The following is a 20,316-nucleotide window of genomic DNA, read 5'->3' on the forward strand; positions in this document are numbered from 1 at the left end:
CTGATACAGACCAATTGTCTGACCTCTTCAGATGTGTTGAGAATGCTCTTGAAATCATATCAGACAATGGCCCCAATCATGAATGCAGATTGGAAATGCTGAGATTGATGTAGAATAACATCACCTACTTCAAGGAACTCAGCATTGAAAAGAAATTTCATGCTGCAATCAACATTAGACTATCTTCTGACCAAGACATACTTCAGTGGTAAATAGGAGTGAGAGGCAGACACTCCTACTGGCCCTCCTTCACCCCACTCCACCCCCTCCTAACACTGCCACAGCACTACCTCACATAAAGTACATCATAGTTTTTGGTTTGTGAATGATTTGGCTTTGATTACAGGTCTAGTTATTGCACATATTTTTGCATGAAAATATCTTTTTTGTGATAAAAAGTGTTATTTTGGTAGATTTTACATTAAAGAGTCTTTCACATAGGTTTTAAGTTATATAGTGGGATCGTATTGGAAAACATTTTGATATACAGTTACTCAGTTTACATTTAGGTTTTCAAGAACACAACCCAAACATATGTTAAGGTGCATTCTGTAGTATATCTGTCCAGTAAAAACCAGTCTGTCCAGCCCATTTCAGGCCTTTATTTAGCACTGCATACTTTTTCATGGAAAAATATATTCAAGTGATTACAGAACTTACTGGTTTAGTTATCCTGATTATAACAGGTCTAGCAAGGAGGGTCCCTATGTTGCATCATAGCATATGTACTACATTTAGGATTTCTTGTATTGCTTCAGAATTTGAACATAAGCATGTGATTTTTATAATATCAAATTCAGTTCAACAACTCAGTTAAAGTTCATGCTTCATATGTATATCCTTTCTACCAACAGGAAAGATTAGGGGCAAGCATATGGGCTGCTATGTTGATAGCCGTGAAAATCGATTGCTACGAGGCCATGCAGGACAACTGAAACGGAACACTCCTAGTCTGTGTGTGGATATTTGTTACCAGCGTGGCTACATTCATGCTGGAGTGCAGTATGGGTGAGAATCTATCAAAGATTTAAAGTATCCAACCAGATAGATAATGATTTGCCGACTAAAATCTTCTCAATTGAATATTTTCCTCTGTATAATCATATATTTTAAAGTTTAGAAATCAGATTGAATATGTCCTGTATCGTGTAAAAGTCTTTTTAGGTGGCATATTTACTGATTATGATTATTTATAATGTAAATGTTTTTGCCAGACTTTATGATAATTTTACATTGTCTGTTTTATACTTTTAGAGTTTTCATCTAGAATTGCTGGGATCAGGATGTTGCAAACAGCTGTAAACACGTAATGGTTGTATATATGAGCTTGTTTCATTTAACATATTGTTAATGAATAAATGGAAATACCAATATTTAGAAGAAAATCACGATAATAGGAATGTTGTAAATCCCCGCAGTTTTGTGAGCATATGTTCCAGGCTACCACACAGATAAGATTAACGAGGGAGAAATGATTACATTCTAAGTCTTCAACGAAACAGACCAATTTCACTATAATAACCCCATGGAATAGTCAGTAGCACTATATGATGCAGTATCTACATATGTGTGAATATTAATTTGATATGAAAAAACTAACCTGAATAGAGAATAAACTGGATCAACATGGTATGTACAGGGCCATTTGCTGTTATTGGACTGAAACAGGACATGAAGTTGTCTTTGGGGCATGGCTTTGGATGATAGGCTCTACATTTTGTGATTCACTGTACACATAATAGATGGAGGACATTTGTATGTGTAAATGAGGCTACTGTTCATCAGTTCCTGGTATTACCTCACCTAGGCAGAAAAGGGAGGTAGATGTAAAATGCAAGGGATTACCAAAAAGTAGCCTTTTGTTACATAAGTGAGGCTGTAGCATAATAAGGCATACACATTACATTTTATGCTTTTTTCAAAGTAATTCATATGCAATTTATGGATTCCTATAATAGAAAGTACTATCAGTGACCAAGTGTGTTTTTCTTGCTGTCTGAGTTTTCCCATGTACTTTTTTGGCTTAAATTGGAAGGAGTTTTATCTTTAGGTAATTGTGTTGTGAAGAAAAAATGTGATTTTAGGTGATGATATGGGTTCATTAGGAGGAAATGTGGCAGAAGATTAGAATTTGAGTCATCCAGAGTTGAATGAGAAAAATGAGGCACCAAAAAGAGAGGCTTTCTCAGTTGTAGACTTAACAATAGATTGATCAGGTTTGAAAAAGAGGAAAGGTTGAATTACAAAAGTTATTGGAAATGTTTTTGCATGAGGAAAAAAGGATTTTATCAAATGAGTCATTTGGACACATTTTCGTATGCTTGGTGTGCTTGACTTTTTGAAGATTTTCTTTTCAATGATTTCAGCAAAGGTGAAAGTGGTGTGGTTTCAGGGGAAGAGAAGTTTCATGGTCCAATCTGCTTTGTCCATGATGCTACAGGTATTAGAGAAGGAATGATCAAATCATGATATGGGAAGAAGGATTTATTAGATGAGATGTAGGACTCAATTCTAGTCAAGGTTATTTCTGCTAAGCTTTACCACAACATGAGTCATCTTGGCCAGTGAAACAATACTGGACATTGGGAAGTTTAGTGAAAAGTTGCCCGTGGGTGACCTCTGAGTTCTCCCAAAGTGCCGAAGTCAACATCTCAAGAAGGGGATAGAGTGTGGGCATGCCCCTGTAAAAAAAGAGAAAAAAAAGATTGTGGTTGGAGAATCTTAAGGGGCAGATATAGTGGGATTTTAGCGAGAGGGTTCATAAGTGAAAAAGAAATTGAGTTTGTTGGAAGAGTGGTAGCTGTTCAAGATTGTTAAGGAGAGAAAAGAAAAAGTTTCATCTTTGCTGGTAACAGAGTCTAGAAAGAAACTTCAGAGGCTGTTGACAGTTTGGGAAAGTGTTTCAAAGAAAAAATTTGAAAGTTTAGTGTGAACAAAAATAAGGCATTAAAGTGCAGTAGATGGATGAGACAGAACAGTGTGATTTTGAGTTTATGCAAGGAGCACCTAGAGGAAGTGAAATTTTTTCAATTACCTAGGAGTGGACATAGCAGCTGAAACCTCTGGGGTTGAAATGAGCCACAGGGTAGTAGAGGGGGTGAAGGTCCTACACGCATTAAGGAGTATGTGAAAGGGAAGGTTAGTGTTTATGAGGGAAAAGATGAATGTGTGTATGTTTTAAAATGTATGCAGATCATAGGGCTTGAATGCAGATGTTCAGAAGACCAGTGATGTGCTAAAAATGAAATGCCTGAGGAGAGTGTTAGGCAAGAAGCAGGTTGATTGTGCAAGAAATGACAGATAGAAAGAGGTGTGGAAGTTTATCTAGTCAGATTAAGAGGGCTTACTTGGGAGAGCTGACATGATTTGAGCATATGAAGAGTACCAGGGTAGAGAGACAAAGAAAAATCTATGAGTTGGAAGGAGAGGGAGCTACAGGGTGGGGGAAACCAAGGAGGAGATGTAAAGATGAAGCAAAAGAAGCATCAGGATATTAGGGCCTGAAAATTTAGTAGGATGAGAGGCATGTATTAGGTAGAAAGAATTGAGTATTGTGTTATAATATATTGGGTGGGCTGGCAGAGTATGTGTTGTTAAAGGGTTGGACAAGGGATCATGAAGGAGTCAAGGTAAACCATGGATTTGTTTGTTTGCCTTGGCTATGGATGTTAAACTCTGCTTTGCTTTGCTACATCATTCATGACATCTAGAGCCTGGATGAATGCAAATGAGGTCTTTTTTTATTCGTTCTGACTGCCTGATGAAGATGGAAATGGCAGATGGATTTAAGAGTGGAAATTAACTTTCATCTAAGATTTATCATTTCATTGAATCTAGATTATGCAGAAAATTCTCTATGTATTTTTTTTTATATTCAACAGGAAAGAATGTTTTTGTGGCAACGAAGAGTTACCTCTTCAGATGAAAGTTTCAGATGACATGTGCAACATGCCTTGCTCTGGTGACCCAAAATTGAAGTGTGGAGATTACCTCCACATTAATATATATCAAACTGGATTGGCTAGTAGGTATAAAGATGTTTGTTTGATCTTACTTATAGCATTTTACTCAGACATGAATTTTTAAAATTTTGTGTTAAGATGAAGTTTTTGCCGCTTTTTTTTTTTTTAGACTTAATGTAAGCAGATGTTTCTCATTATGCTGACCTCAGATTGAGTTGAAGAATTTTGAAACTGCAGGTATTTTTTTGAACTAAGAATATGGTTTTTTTATTTTTTCTGTGAAATGGGAGTTCTATCCATTCTAGAGATTACATTACTTATTTGATATTGTACACAATATAAGTGTAGGTGTTTAAGGGAAATGAGAAGCTGCATGTACCCAATCCACTAGTTGTAAATGAGAACAGAAAAAACAGTTATAGCTATTTCATGTTGTATTGTTAACCATAAAGAAATGTTTGCACATATTTCATCCTAGATGGAAATGGAGTTTGGTTGATAGATAGATACATAAAAGATCCTACTTTCCTATCTTTATGGTATAGAGTTATACATCACAAAGAAAATAGACTTCATTTGCTTGAATATGTTCGCTACACATATTGTTATTAATTTTTATTATTATGCAACCCCAGGACCTTTTTAATGGGGCTTCCACTGCTCCAAGAGTGCACTTTATTCAGGAGCAGGGAAATGATGGCCTCCTTTGGAGCAAGAAGGCCCTTGACAAGACTGTACTACATTCCATCCATTGATAGTGATATAGCCTTGCTAAAGGTGACTTCTTGCTCGCGGTGTAACCATTGGCATGCAGAGTCTGGTAATTCCTTGTTATGTGTATACGTCTACATAAAGTGCTCTTTTACACTAATAGAATTGAGAGGAAAGATAAAAGTGAAGAAGCATGTCTTAAAAGCATTTTAGCATGCTTGAGTATTTAGAATTTTGCAAAAGTTAAGATGTATGAAGGAGATTCTGCATGAGCCAATGTGTTGGATTTTAGGTGACTAGAAGAGAAATAAGATTTGGTATCATAATTGAAGCTCTTATTTCCAGATGCAATCACCATGATACTGTTTATAAGTGCTTTCCTTTTAATGAACATATATATAGTCAGAGAGGTATTTTTTATTAACATCCATTGTACTAGTTCTTCACATATTTGTTTTGTTTTTTGCAGATGAAAAGGAAATTTCATGCCTGATAGTTTATTTTAGCATTTTAGAGATGAGTCAGAATAATCCAGCCCTTTTGTTTTATTACAGAGTATGTTCCATCTGCTCTGAAGGGAACATCATCAACAGCTAACAGCACAGCAGTGAGAATAGCATTCATCTTGACAGTTAATGGTAGAGCAGTGAGACAGCTCAAACGGCTTATTAAAGCGCTCTATCACAAGGATCACTACTTTTTTATCATGTGGATTCTGTGAGTTTCGTGATATTGAGTTTGAGGTCTACCTGTTTTTACTTTAGTTTCTGAATAGAATCTACTGTTTTGAGAAGTGCATACTTTATTTTGTTTCAAGTTTTATTGTTTTGTAGATGATTCAGCATTGACGAGAATGTTTTGCTTGCTGTCTTCTGATAGATGCTAGTTTCATATTACTTTGAATGAATGTGCTTTGAATAAAGTGGATATACCCTCGATATCTGTCTCATCTTCAAAATTTAGTGATTAGAAACTAAGGTATGCCAAGCTGAGGTATTGACAAGTAAAACAGGATATTATTTTATGCTGTAAGGAGATATGTTGAAACAGTCTCAGACTTAGAGGACAGAATCTTTGGAAACTTCTAATTTATATGTTGTCTGTAAATACTGATGCTATACAGTCTTCACCTTCTGACATAGTTTCATGGGCTGATTTTAATGAAGGTGAAAGGAGAATATACGATATGAAGTTGTTTGAAAGGCATGTAAATGAGTTCCTGGAAAGATTGTAACCTTGTATACTTTGTAAAATGTGAAGGTATAGTTAAGAATATGTATGCGTTGGAATGTATAGTTATGTATATGTGCATGTGTGGGCACATATGTATATACATGTGTATGTGGGTGGGTTAGGCTATTCTTTCGTCTGTTTCCTTGCGCTGTATGTATATAGAATTTCTCCCCTATCCCCTGGGATAGGGGAGAAAGAATGCTTCCCACGTATTCCCTGCATGTCGTAGAAGGCGACTAAAAGGGGAGGGAGCGGGGGGCTGGAAATCCTACCCTCTCATTTTTTTTTAATTTTCCAAAAGAAGGAACAGAGAAGGGGCCAGGTGAGGATATTCCCTCAAAAGGCCCAGTCCTCTGTTCTTAACGCTACCTCGCTAATGCAGGAAAGGGCGAATAGTATGAAAGAAAAGAAATATATATATATATATATATATATATATATAACCTTGCTAAAGCGGGAAATGGCAAAGTGTGTGAAAGAAGAAAGCTGACAGTAAATGTGAATAAGAGCAAGGTTATTAAGTACAGTAGGGTTGGGGGACAAGTCATTGGGAAGTAAGTTTGAATGGAGAAAACCTGGAGGAAGTGAAGTGTTTTAGATATCTGGGAGTGGATTTGCAGCGGATGGAACCATGGAAGCAGAAGTGAGTCACAGGGTGGGGGAGGGGGTGAAAGTTCTGGGAGCATTGAAAAATGTGTGGAAGGTGAGAACATTATCTCAGAAAGCAAAAATGGGTATGTTTGAAGGAGTAGTGGTTCCAACAATGTTAATATGTTTGTGAGGCGTGGGCTATAGATAGAGTTGTGCAGAGGAGGGTGGATGTGTTGGAAATGAGATGTTTGAGGACAGTATGTGGTGTGAGGTGGTTTGATCGAGTAAGTAACGTAAGGGTAAGAGAGATGTGTGGAAATAAAAAGAGCGTGGTTGAGAGAGCAGAAGAGGGTGTTTTGAAATGGTTTGGGCACATGGAGAGAATGAGTGAGGAAAGATTGACCAAGAGGATATATGTGTCGGAGGTGGAGGGAACGAGGAGAAGAGGGAGACCAAATTGGAGGTGGAAAGATGGAGTGAAAAAGATTTTGTGTGATCGGGGCCTGAACATGCAGGAGGGTGAAAGGAGGGCAAGGAATAGAGTGAATTGGAGCGATGTGGTATACCGGGGTTGACGTGCTGTCAGTGGATTGAATCAAGGCATGTGAAGCGTCTGAGGTAAACCATGGAAAGCTGTGTAGGTATGTATATTTGCGTGTTTGGACGTATGTATATACATGTGTATGGGGATGGGTTGGGCCATTTCTTTCGTCTGTTTCCTTGCGCTACCTCGCAAACGTGGGAGACAGCGACAAAGCAAAAAAAAAAAATATATATATATATATATATATATATATATATATATATATATATATATATATATATATATATATATATATATATTAGTCTTATATCTCCTCTTTCATCCTGCTGCTGCTTACAAGCATCTTCAAAAATTTTCTTACATTATGCAGAGATGACTACTCTTACACAACAGAAATACTTTTCTCCCTCTTGATGGTTATTCAGTATGGTTTACCCCCGCTACAGAACAGAAGAGTATTTAACTGGACAAGGTGAGAAAGAAAGGCCCTTTTTGTGTGTGTATGTAAATTGTAGGACAAGGCGTCCATGAGCCTTAATTTTCCTTTAACATTAGAAGATAATGGTGCTGGTTGTTTTTCCTGACAGTTTCAGTGTTCATATTCATATAGCAGTGTTGCTTGGTGGTCTTCATATTCTTAGATCTCACAGTGTCCTTCTTTGTCCTCCTAGTGCATTATTACTTTTCCATACATTTAATCCCATTAAATACCTGTTTTTCTTGCCTTTTTCTACCACATATGTTGAATGACTAAAGCAGTTCTCATGTTTTTTACTCATTATGAAATTTAAGTGGTAATATTGTCAGGAATGTTATAGACAAACACAATGCAGGTCATTTGCAAAATGCTATTACTAGAATATTAAAGGAAGTCATGTATTAGTAGCATTAGAAAACTATAAAAGTAAAATTGATTATTTTGAGGATACCAGATGTTTACTAATGATTACTCTTTTAGCAGAAAATTAATACATTACTTCCAATTTAAGGTTACCTTCAACTGGTTTCATTTCCTTTTTGAATTCACTTCTTTGTTGTACTGGTATTGACATTATAATTTCTGAACAGCGACAAGACTACTTATTCAAAGAGGTACTGAAGTTAGAGGAGCAGTTTAGTAACATTCAAGTGTCCCGATATCGGCTGTCTACTATATGGGGTGGAGCATCCCTTCTCAGAGTGCTCTTGCACTGTATGCAGCAAGTACTGAAGATTAAAGGATGGAACTGGGACTTCATCATTAATCTTAGTGAATCTGATTTTCCTATCAAGTAAGTGAAAATATTATTACCATATTAATGATGTAATTATTCTGGTTATTAACCCCATGGTGCTTAACTAAGTTTCCTCTTTGAACCTCAGAATTTGCATCTTTTTGTTTTAGAATGTATTTAACTTTACTTTTTCAGTGTTATTCCTATAAGAATGATAAAAACCTCTTTTGAAGTATGTTTCATCCAGTACTTTCAATCTAATAATGTGTCATATTTTTGAAGGTGTTTCAGCACAGAGCACTAAAATGTGGGAGTAAGGTCTGACTTTTAAGTGAATTGCCTGTATGTATATTGTATTGTTTGTTTTACCTAAACCAAATAATTTATTACTAATTATTATGTTTTACCTTACGTAATGGATCTTTTCTTGTTATAATCAGTTGATTCATTGATGATTTTTTTACAGAAAGAATGAGGATCTGGTGAAATTCCTGACCAACAACCAGGAACGCAATTTTCTGAAGTCACATGGACATGACACCAATAAGTTCCTCCAGAAGCAAGGCCTTGACCGCACATTCTTTGAGTGTGAGACACATATGTGGAGAATTGGTGAACGACGACTGCCTCTTGGTTAGTCCATGGTTTTATGTATTTGTATTACTATCTTTGATTTTTGACCTTTCCCAGTACAGTATTCAAGGCATGCTGAACCTCTTTCAGATATTTTAGATACTGACCAATTGTAAATCCTTAACTGTTGGAAGGCTCAACAGCACCACTTGAAATTGAGATAGATAATGATAATATACAGAGATAATGATAATATACAGTGTTTTTGACAAATGTTCATGGGTAGGCAAAGTGGGGTAGCTTTGTGTCCATTTAGATCGAGTACTTTATTTTTTTTCATGCCTTTACAGTTCATTCATCACTATGAGTGTGTGGTATGTGAAATAATGCATTGATAAACCTACATTGTATAATGAATATATACAGTGTTTTTGACAAGTGCTCGTGAGTTGGCAACACAGTGCTTCTTAGCATCCCCTTGAATCTGGCTTTTTTTTTTTTTGTGTGTGTGTGTGTGTAAGGAGAAAGAATTCTGGTGCTATTGACGAAGTTTATACACTCCTCTAGACTTCACCCATGGATACTTTATTTTCATTTAATTTTATTTGATCTTGCTATTAGGTGTTCTTTTTAAGAAATTCAAATGCAAGATGTTAAGACTTTTACAGTTTTGCTTTTTAAAAAAGAAGTAAAAATAACTATTTTACTGGAGATGATTTCTATAGAGGGACCTACTCTCTGCCTCATTTGTTGATAATGCTTGGGGCTTTAGCCCTAATGAACTAATGAAAGTTATGAATTGGCCAGAATAATGAAAATTTGCTTTATTTTCCATTAATTCGGAAAATTCCAAAGCACATGTTTTAGTTATTTGTAAACTGATGCTTACCCATCAAGCCATGCTGCTTGCTGTGCCATTGTTTTAGCACCACTCCATTAATATCTTTCTTCTTATATGATGGCATGAACACAACAGCTATGAACAGTGAAATTGATTCAAAATACGTACCACTAAAGATACAACTTGAAATTGCTGACACTACAGGTGCAATTAACACTTTTAGGGAAATGGAACTTAATGAAAGTGGAATTCTGAAAAATTTTCATGTATTTGCAGTTTTTTTGTACATTACAGTATATTCTTTGTTTGAAATTTTTAGAAGTTTCATTTATTCATATTATGAATTTTTCCTTCCATTGCACTTTTGATCATCAAAGAATGTATTACCTTTTGAATATTGATTATACATTGGCACATATCCAGTTGGAAGGAACTTTTTTCCATGATAAGTGACTAATTGACAAGAGTAGGCATGGATGTAACTGTTATCTCATTACTAATCAGAACCTGCTGCTTTATTACTTATATGTCATGTAATGCTGGCAGTATATCGTGACTGTTTGTCAGTATGTTTGAAAAATTGTCATGTTAGCTGTGGGACTACAGCTGGAGCAGGAGTTGTGGCCTCTTATGAAAGTACAAGTAATAAGGAGTAAATTTGATTTAAGAAAAAACTTATAAGATTTCAAGATCACCGAATAGTAAGTCAGTATGTCTTACTAGTATGTGTTGGTACACACAGTTCTGATTCTGTCTGCTGAGATAGAATGAAATGAAACATGAACATGAGAAAGAAAAAGATATATGAGTTTTCACACTGATGAAGGTATTAATCTGTTTTATATATGTGTGTTTCACCCAGTTTTGCTCATAGAATTAGTAAAATGGAGAGAGAAAAGTGGATAGATGGAGTGAGGGTGTGTGTAAGTGTATGGAATATAAAACAAAGAGATTGAAAGCCAAGTTTTGAGATTGGAAAAACATATGGAAAAGATAGATACTGGAAAGGTGTTGGACAAGTTTTATATGAGTGAGTCAAAAGTAGTATTGGATGAGGGAGATCAGAATTAAGGTATATGGATGGATAAAGGAGTGTGTAAATGAGAGAGGTGTAAAGTGGAATTTCATGGGCAGATGAACAGAAGAGAGCCTGTGCAGGACACCATGCTGTTTAGTGGGAAATTGATAGTAGAATATATCATTTTATACCCATTGAATGATGAATTATAGTCCAGCCTTTGAAGTAATTTACTGTGCACCATATGTTTAACACCTTATATGCCCAGAATGAATGATTTAACTAACATTTTCAGTATTAACTAGGTTTGTATCATTAAGTTAACATTTTAGAGATTCCCCTGCAGAAATTTTTGTGAAATCACTTATTGTATAATTTAAATAGATATTCATGGTATTCAGGTGGTGCTGGTTTCCAGTAGTCTCATTTAACTTGATATGATTTTTGTCTCGAGATGATTAGTTTATCCCCCACTCTGGTCACTTTTTTAGACTATGCAAACCTTTGCCAGATACATCTCTTGGTACCTAAAGTCTAGTAGCTTTTCTGTTTTTACTTTTTTATGTTTCTTGTATAGTCATAAGTATGGCTTGTACTTTCTCCAATATTTTTTGCTACACACTGAGGCTCTAATTTTTTCATTCATTGATATCATTAAAACTTTTAGAACTTAATTCTTACATATTTTTCAACACTGGTATTTTCTTCTTTTCAAGATTTTTGTTTAATGATATCCTCAGGTAATTACTTATTTGATCTTGCAGACTTCATGTGATTTAGTTGTTTGTACAATCTAACTCATTTTTTTCTAAACCTTTGCAAACTTCATTGTATTTTCATACATAATTATTACAGTATTAGACTTCTGACTTTTTGGTGTGATATCTTTGATAATGCATATGTGTTTATGTTTCTTCTTATCTTAGTTGACACAGGGTCAGGTTATATATGTTTTTTTCTTCTTATCTTATTTTGATCTGCATTTGATGTTATTGTCACTATTTTTTTAACAGGTATACGTGTGGATGGTGGAAGTGACTGGCTTTGTCTAAATCGTGCTTTTGTTGAGTATGTAGTGAACAGCCAAGATCAGTTGGTGAGAGGCCTCAAAAAGGTTTATTCATACACATTGTTACCTGCTGAGGTAAGTATGTTGGACTGTAAGTACTGTTTTAAGAAACAGAATTATGTTACTATATTGTGGTCATGAAGTAGAAATAAAATTGTTATTGTGTACAAAACTCAGAATGACTGCAAAAGAAAAATTACTTTTAATATTATTAATGGAATGAAGGAAGAGAATATCCTTTCACCATATACATAGTTTATGAACATGTAAGAAAATTCACTATTCATGCCCCCACACCTCCAGCACTATACTTTGATTAAAGTGTTGAAAGGCAGGTCATTTGCTTTAACTTCCTAGATATTATTAATAGCAAAAATGTGGGGGAGGATTAACTTCCATACTTTTGTGTATGGGTAGATTAGTAGAATGGCTTGTGATACGTAAACAGTTTAGTTAGTGAATAGAGTAAGATATGAGTAACTGATTGGAGATATAATAAAATAAAGATAATGGTTCTTAGAAAGAGTTTCAGGGTGTCATGAACATGAGGGAACATTTACAAAAAAAGTATATACATGAATGTGCAAAGTGAGAGGGAAATATAATATTTGATATAGTTTCACCCCCATTTTTTCAGTGAATGTGCAGCTATTCAACTATTCAATGGGTTTTTTATTTGAAATTTAGTTAGAGAAGTGAGGATAGTGTGAAGTGATAGATTTAGGGAATGTATATCTTTCTGTTTGTGTGAATGTTGGAAGAAAATAGAAATATGCTTAATTTAGGATAGTGGGGGAGCCATTGCATAAGTAGATTACTGTATAGTGAGAGAAGGTCAGTAGGATATATACAGATTACCTTGAAAAACATCTAAACTCTTTGAATTTTTTCACAGTCCTTCTTTCATACTGTTTTGCGGAACTCTCGATTCTGTCAGTCTTTCACGGACAACAACCTTCATGTAACCAACTGGAAGAGGAAGTTGGGTTGCAAATGCCAATATAAACACATTGTTGATTGGTGTGGATGCTCACCCAATGACTTCACTCCTGGAGATTGGGCTAAGCTTGAGGTTAGTTTTCATAACCTTTTTTTTTATCTTCGGATGTTTTCATACACTTGTTGTGTCAACCCATTTTACTGTTATATTTAGATGTGAGCCTTTAGATCTTCTGTATGGTATCATAACCATGATCGTAATATTTCATTTTTGAACATCAAGTAGCATAACAAAGCATTGAGTGAAAAATTCACGATGTTGCATAAGCCCGTCTTTTACTCAGAATGACAAGAAAGAAACCTAGGGTTAAAAGCTGAAGGGAAAGTTACATATGTAAAATTACATAAAAATGTCATGTTGTCTTGGTAAATGTGACCATTAAAGAGAATAGCTTAGAAGTTGGTTAGTTGGTGTTTAGAGAATTTGTCCAGGTTTTTAGTATTTGGTAAATGGTATGATGTAAAAGTTTAGGATTCAGGACTCACACCAGATGTGTGCATAATTAATGAATGTAAAAGTTTTAATTAAAGTCTTTAATGAGAGCAAAACTAGGGAAAGAAGGTGCAGAGATGGAGTGTGGTGGTTAGGTATGGTGGCGACTGGCAATCCTGGTTGTGGATAATACTGAGAGTGAAGAGGAGTTGCAAAAGGTTTTAAGTGTGTTTTATGATGTGATTAAACACATGTGATTGAAGGTAAATGCAAGTAAGATTAAGATATGGTGTTTGAAAAGAGAACCATGGAGAGTGAAAGAAGAAAAATTACTAAACTGTATTTTGGATATGGGGAGAAAGACTGAAAAAGGTGAGAGGATTTAAGTATTTGGGAGTTTTCTTTGGTAAATTTTGTGATGTGGAAGGAGATATAAGGGAGATAGTAATATAGAGAAGAAGTGATTGGGTCCCTTGATAGAATAATGAAGGGTAGAGGTGTGAGTATGAAAGTGAAGATATGATTAAGGGACAGCATAGTCCTCCCAACCCTGACTTATGCAGCTAGTACATGGACATGGAATGAGTCACAGAGGTTAAGAATCCAGGCGGTGGAAATGGGCTATTTAAGAGGAGCATGTGGTATGACTAAATTGAATGAAGAAGGAAAGGAAGGGGTGTATGAGAGATGTGGTATGGCAGGGAATTCAAAGGAAATGAAATGGGGAGTGTTAGAGTGGTTGAAATGTAATACTTTAAGATGGTTTGGGTATGCAGAAAGATGCAAGACTGGGAGTTTACAAGTTGATTATATGTTAGTATGATTAAAGGGGTTGATGTGACATGGGGAAATAGAGTGGAAGAGTACTGGAGGTAGAGAAATGGGTTAAGAATTCGAGAAATGGCATCTGCAAGGGAAGCATGTAAGAACAGGGATAAGTGGAGACTCCTTTGCCATGGCCTCACCCATGATTTGAGTTCCTGAAGGGAACAGGCATCAGAAGCATCAGAAATATAGAGATAGATAGATAGATATATAGACAAGCATGGGCCATCTTTATTTGACTTTGAGTAATGGAGTGGGATCCCAGGTGTGGCAAAGGTGAAATATGAATTTCCAAATTACATTTAATCTTTACTGTAGGAATAAAAACTGGTATTTCATTATATTTGCCATTATAACAAATCATAAGAGTCAGTTACAATCATTTATAGATTTTGCAAGTGTGCAGAGCAAATAACATCATCCACTCCTCTAAATACTATTGCAACATCTTGTTGTGGTCATTAAGAAGGCAAGCATAGATAAACAACCGACTCACAGTTATACACATAGAAGTATTAAACACAGCAAGAAAGCATGCAAGCAGCTAAAAGGCTTTCTTTGTCATGGTAAGATGAAAATCTAAAACAAAATAGATGATATGCTTACTTCATAGCAGTGACAGTGGTGCCACCTACCATTACCCTTCCCAACTAAAACAGATATTGAATATCACATTTGAGGACCTGCAAAAACTTGTGAGTGTAGCAGCTTCCTAACTCGAAATTCGTTGGTGTTGGTTGTGAGTTCCAGGAGGTTACTATAGACATTTATCATATTTTTGGTGTACAAAAATACCAGTGCAAAGTTATAAGAGAATGGCAGTGACATTTTGTAGATTGAAAATAATGATGCTAATTTTATTTTGCAGGCATCAGTATCCCGCAATTTGTTCTTTGCTCGAAAATTTGAGGCTGTGATTAGTCAGGCAATTATCAACCAGGTGGATGCTTGGCTTTATACTCCCTACTACTCTTGTAAGTATGTCTCGCTGTCTTGATATAGCTTTAGTTGCATTTATTTTGATATAAAAGTTAGATACTTTCTAACAAGAAATGTTTGGTGAGGATTTTACGTGTGCCACCTTTCTGTGGACATGAGAAAAGGTTTGTATACCCTGGCAACACACTGCTTTCTTTATTAACTAAAATACTGTCTGATGCTAATGGCTAAAAACACATATGGCTAGGATTCATGGGTCTTTTGGTCTAGAGGATAATGGGATAAATACAGAAAATTGGAAGATGGGAGATATGCCTCACCAGAGAAATCCTTAGGACTCTTGGTATTAGATGGATTTATAGGTTTTGAATTGTTCAACATTGATGATTGTAATGATATTTATATTACTTGATCAGTGTTTCCCACGTTAGCGAGTTAGAATTAGTAATATTATCAAAACTGCTTGTTAATGTGTTTCATAATCACAGTCTTCCCATTCTACTGTTATACAGATGGAGCAGTTTTGTAGTTTCTGACGATCAGATGAATATGTCTCTCAGTCTGTTATCACCACAGTCCCAACAATCCCAGTTCTGTGGGATGGATCAGGTACATGCAGCCTTTGAACATCCTCAGCCCATGGGCAGTGTGATATGGACATTTACACGGAGAAACTGCTTATTAGTTTTCATTTGCACAAGTCATCTGTGACCAACATTTTCATTCATGCCACCTCAGAACACAAAATGCATCCACTTCATCTGATCCTCATTCATTCTTCTAGCTTCTTCATCTTGAGTATCCTTAATCCTTATCTGTTCTACCACTGCATCAGTTCATCTTTTCCATGATCTGCCTCTTCTCTTTGTACCTTCTCTTGTATTTCTTTATGGGTTTTTGACCAGCTTGTCATCTGCCATACACTCATTATGATCATACAGTCCTAAGACTTATGTCAATGTGCCTCTCTTTGTGTTTCTTCTTACAACATACTGTACTCTTATCATCATTTTTTATTATCTTTCTTCCTAATTCCACATTTACTATGCAAGTTGTTCATTTTTACTGCTGTTACGTATTACATGTCCTTACCCATATACTGTAGGGATTCAAATCCATTCGTTGTCATTGTGCCAAGTACTCTTTAATGCAAGCCTCTTGCTTACATTATGCTAAAAAATTTTACTATTCTTTTTTATGTTGGAGGCTCCAATCCTGAACAGAAGTCCACATCAAGGCTAGGCCTTAATTGAAATATAGAGAGGTCAATGAAAGAGAAAAAGTAGAGACAAGGAAAAGTATTTATGAAGTTTCGAGGAAGTGAAAAGCCTGTCTCTTGAAATATAATAAGTCATAGTTATTGGGAAAGACATGAGGGAGTAGAGAGTTCCAAAGCTTCAAGGTGTAGGGATAGAAACAGTTATCATAATGGCCCACCCTTGAGTTGCGAATAGCCACACAGTAATCATGTGACACAGCAGCTGGCCATGTATTGTGTGGTTTAGCTTGTGGTTGGGGCACACAAGCAACCAGCTCTAGAGAACTAAAACCAAAATGATACCTATAGAAGAGGGAAAGTGAGCCAACATTACAGCATAGGGAAAGCAGGTTTGAAGTTAACGTGGGAGAGTTATTAAGTCAAACTGCTTTTGACTTGGCTCTGTCTCTCAAGGATGCAGAGCTATAACCATCTCAGATGTAAGAGCGGTTCTGTCTCACAAGGATGCAGAACTATAACCATCTCAGATGTAAGAGCAGTACTCCATACAAGGACAGTTCAGTCACTTGTATAAATGGAGCAAATGTTCGGAGAAAAGAAATTTTGACTCTGAACAGGACTTCCAGATTCATAAAGGGAGACTTATTTCCATAATGTGGAGTTTCTAAGATAAGTGGATGTTACAGTAGTACCAAGTATATTCTTAGAGTTAAGAGGTGAGATTACAGAACTTTTGCAGGAGAGAGGAAAGTTGTGAGAAATTTTCGAAAAAGAGATAGGCAGCAACTGACTCTTGGAGGCATTTTACTTAACCAGATTTTATCTACCCCACTTAGACATATTGTTCAACTCTGAGTTATCGAGGAAGTTGTGACAAGACGAGATGCAGATTGAGTGAGAGATGGAGCAGAATTGAAGGATGTAGAGGAATGCAGTTTTGAATCATCAGTACACAAGTGCATTTGGTTATTTGTGGAAGAAAGGAAACCTCTGTTAATAGAGAAAGGGGGAGAGGCTGATCCATCAGCAACCACAGAGATAGATATGAGGGAGCAAACTGAGGGATGGAAGCCAAAAGAGCTGAGCTTAGAAATGAGACCCTGATGCCACACCCTTTTAGAAGCTTTGGCTGTATCAAGGGCACGTACAAAAAATTCCCAAAACATTTTCAATCAGGGATGATGACCAGACATTAGTAAGATAGGAATGATTATCACTAGTGGATCTCGCCTTATAGAAACCATATTGTTAATGAGAGAAAACTGTGAGATTCAAGATGTCCAATGGTATGTGAGTTGTGGAGATCTGGGTTCAAAGACTGGAAGTGGTAGATGTCAAAGCATCAGGGGCTAGAACGGGCACCTATTTCAGGGATAGGATGTACCAGTGCATGCTTCCAAGTAGAAGGGAAAGTGTTGGTTTTTAAAGCTTTCTGTGCACCTCTACAACAATAACTCATCCAAACCTTTCACTCACTCATACCACCACTTACCTCCACATTGCACAAATACCAATATAAAAGCACATTACATCATTCAAAAGTTTTCTTTTTATAATTTTTAGTCAGAACTTCGTAAAGTTCATTTCAATTTACTTTATTGTATGCCCTTTCTAAATCTGTGACTGTTGCATGAATCCTCTTTTTTTTCAGAGCTCTACAACTTGTTTAAGTGCAGAAATCTAATCTACACACCCTCTTCCCTTCATAAGCCCACCTTGTTCTTGACCAGCTAGGAGTTCAACATTATCAGTAACAGTCAGTCATTATTATATCATACACTTTGCCAGCTGTAGTAAGAATTAGTCCTCTGTAATCCTTAAACACATTTTTACTCCTTTTTTCTTTATACATTGGGAAATTATCAGCTGACAAAATAAAAAAGAATTTGCAATAGGAAAACTTATTTCTAACAGTAAAGGTCATCTGGTATTGCCATTCCTTCCACTTGCTTTTTTTTTTTTATCTCATCTATGGTATTGATATCCTCATTGTGGATGATGCCTGTTCATCAAGTCAACCATGAGCAGTCTTATGATGAGAATTGTAAGTGTTCCTTTGAGTGGTGCTTGCACTTTTTCTCTAGTGATATTATAGTGAGATACATGGAGAGGATATGAAGAGACAGACTAAGATTATTTATGTCAGGAGAGTTGGGAGCAAGGGGGGAGGGGGAAGACAAAGGTGACAGTTGGGTGGATGGGAATAGGATGTAGGGCATCAGGACTTTGATGTTTAGTAGGGAAAGGTATGTGTATTAGATGAATGAATTTTAGTATTGGGGTCAGTTGGGGTGACTTGATGTCATCGAGCTGAACCAAGGCATATGAAGTGATCAAGGTAAACTATGGAATAGTTCATGGAACATGGCTCTGAATGGTAGCCTCTGGTTTTATATTATAACAGATTGTATGTATGTAGATGAGGACATTATTTATTTTTTCATGATGCTATCTCTCTAAGACAAAAAAGTTAAGTATGCAGAAAGATGACTTAAAGACCCAGTTGTCCCATTTATGCTGTTAAAGTAGCATTTTAATCAGGTTGTCTTATTGATGACAGAAGAAACTAAAAGCCTGTTAATACAGGAATGCTCAAAATTGTTGAATTTCTTCATTGACATGGCTTGTACAAGATGAGCTACATCATGATGCTCTGTTTATGAAAGCATATCTTATATTTCCAGCAAAGAAAATATAGGCATAAACACAGTTCTTTCTTCCTTTTTGATAAACTTACTAATGTTGTTGATCAGATGCTTGTTTTATGAATACCATATACATTTTCTGACTCAGAATTCCTTGACAGCTACACTTGGCCTGGAAAGTTATTGGGAAAATCGGTATCATTATGAGGACAAGCCATCTGGAAGCAGTGACCCAGCTTTGACTCTTTACTATGCAGGAGCAAGACTGAGCACAAGGGCCTTTGCACAGCTTACCAACAGTAAGAAGAGTGATTGCAATCCCTTTGCAACTGCTGTTCTCCAGGCTCATTCATATCATGTCAGTGATACATTTAAGGTAAGGTGAAAGACTGTCATAAATGCACATATGAAGCAGTTAGAGGAAACCATAGACAAATCTGTGGGACCTGGTTGTAGATAGGGGCCTCAGGCTTTGGTGCATTACACATGACAGCTTCCTGCCATTAAGTTACTAGATTCTCCATGCATCATTCGGGAGTTCACAAACTTTAAATAAGCTCTTATTAAATGTAGTTTTTGAAGCTAACCATGTATTTCTTCTGACTATCTTATGTATACATATTCATGTGTCATAAATACAGTGAAAAAGAAAATAATCATACAAGAAACCTCATAGAAAAGTGTTTTTAAATCATATAGATTGGTCAAGGGGTGCTGGTATGTATTTCCACTGAACCCATGTTATAATTAACTCAGATGCTTATTCCTCCATGTACATAGACTCTTCCAGGAGCACAACTATAGTATATTTCAAGCTTCAGATTTAACATTGTTGGATAATCTGTTAGGCAAGGTAACAAAATGTTTTTGCTTCTAGCTAGGTAGTAATTTTTACCAATTCATTCACAAGAACTCATACTGAATGTGTCTGTATTAGCCTCAGAATTATTTCACAAAATATTGCATGGAGTTAATGCAAAAACTTTTTGTCTGATTATCTGTTGGCATAGTGTTAATACAAGCTGGAAGAATGAGGTATGTTGTAGCAGAGATAGAAGTATTTTCTTAGCATTTCAGGTGAATCCATAGTCCTTTTAGAGTGTCCATTTATGGTAGTTAGTTACTACTAAAACTTATTTTGAAAACATACATTACCCTTAAGGATTTATCATTGTGTACTGGCAACAGCACAGGTTATTTTTCATCATCTCTAATGAACTCATAATACTTGAGATATTAATATTTATTGCAGTTTTGTCACCAAAATTTGCATTATAGCTGCCTCATACATCCCATTTGTTTGCTTGTTTGGGACATCTATATTCTAATCCTTGCTAAAAAGTGATCTGAAGTTGAGGTGCATCTTGCAGTTGAGGAGCTTTGATAAAAAAAATTTTTTTGCATTCATAGTTTTTGAAGAGCTCAGTTGAAGCAATCATTTGTGGTTCGTTGGTTACTTTATAATTGTATTAGGGCTTCCTATGTAGTCTTTCGTTTAGA

The 20,316-nt window shown here is 35.9% G+C and overlaps 1 protein-coding gene across 1 annotated transcript in view; it reads left to right on the plus strand.

Moving 5' to 3' along the window:
• Nucleotides 1–20,316, plus strand: part of LOC139747419 (xylosyltransferase oxt-like) — a 49,232-nt gene that overhangs the window by 16,233 nt on the left and 12,683 nt on the right. The window contains 10 exon segments of the mRNA XM_071659753.1: nt 855–1,008; nt 3,882–4,024; nt 5,228–5,374; nt 5,377–5,390; nt 8,110–8,312; nt 8,722–8,888; nt 11,701–11,831; nt 12,652–12,828; nt 14,882–14,987; nt 18,978–19,192. Coding sequence (XP_071515854.1) covers nt 855–1,008; nt 3,882–4,024; nt 5,228–5,374; nt 5,377–5,390; nt 8,110–8,312; nt 8,722–8,888; nt 11,701–11,831; nt 12,652–12,828; nt 14,882–14,987; nt 18,978–19,192 — 1,457 coding nt within the window.

Source organism: Panulirus ornatus, chromosome 68, assembly GCF_036320965.1.
Source record: "Panulirus ornatus isolate Po-2019 chromosome 68, ASM3632096v1, whole genome shotgun sequence".
In the NCBI taxonomy this organism is placed as follows: Eukaryota; Metazoa; Arthropoda; class Malacostraca; order Decapoda; family Palinuridae; genus Panulirus; species Panulirus ornatus.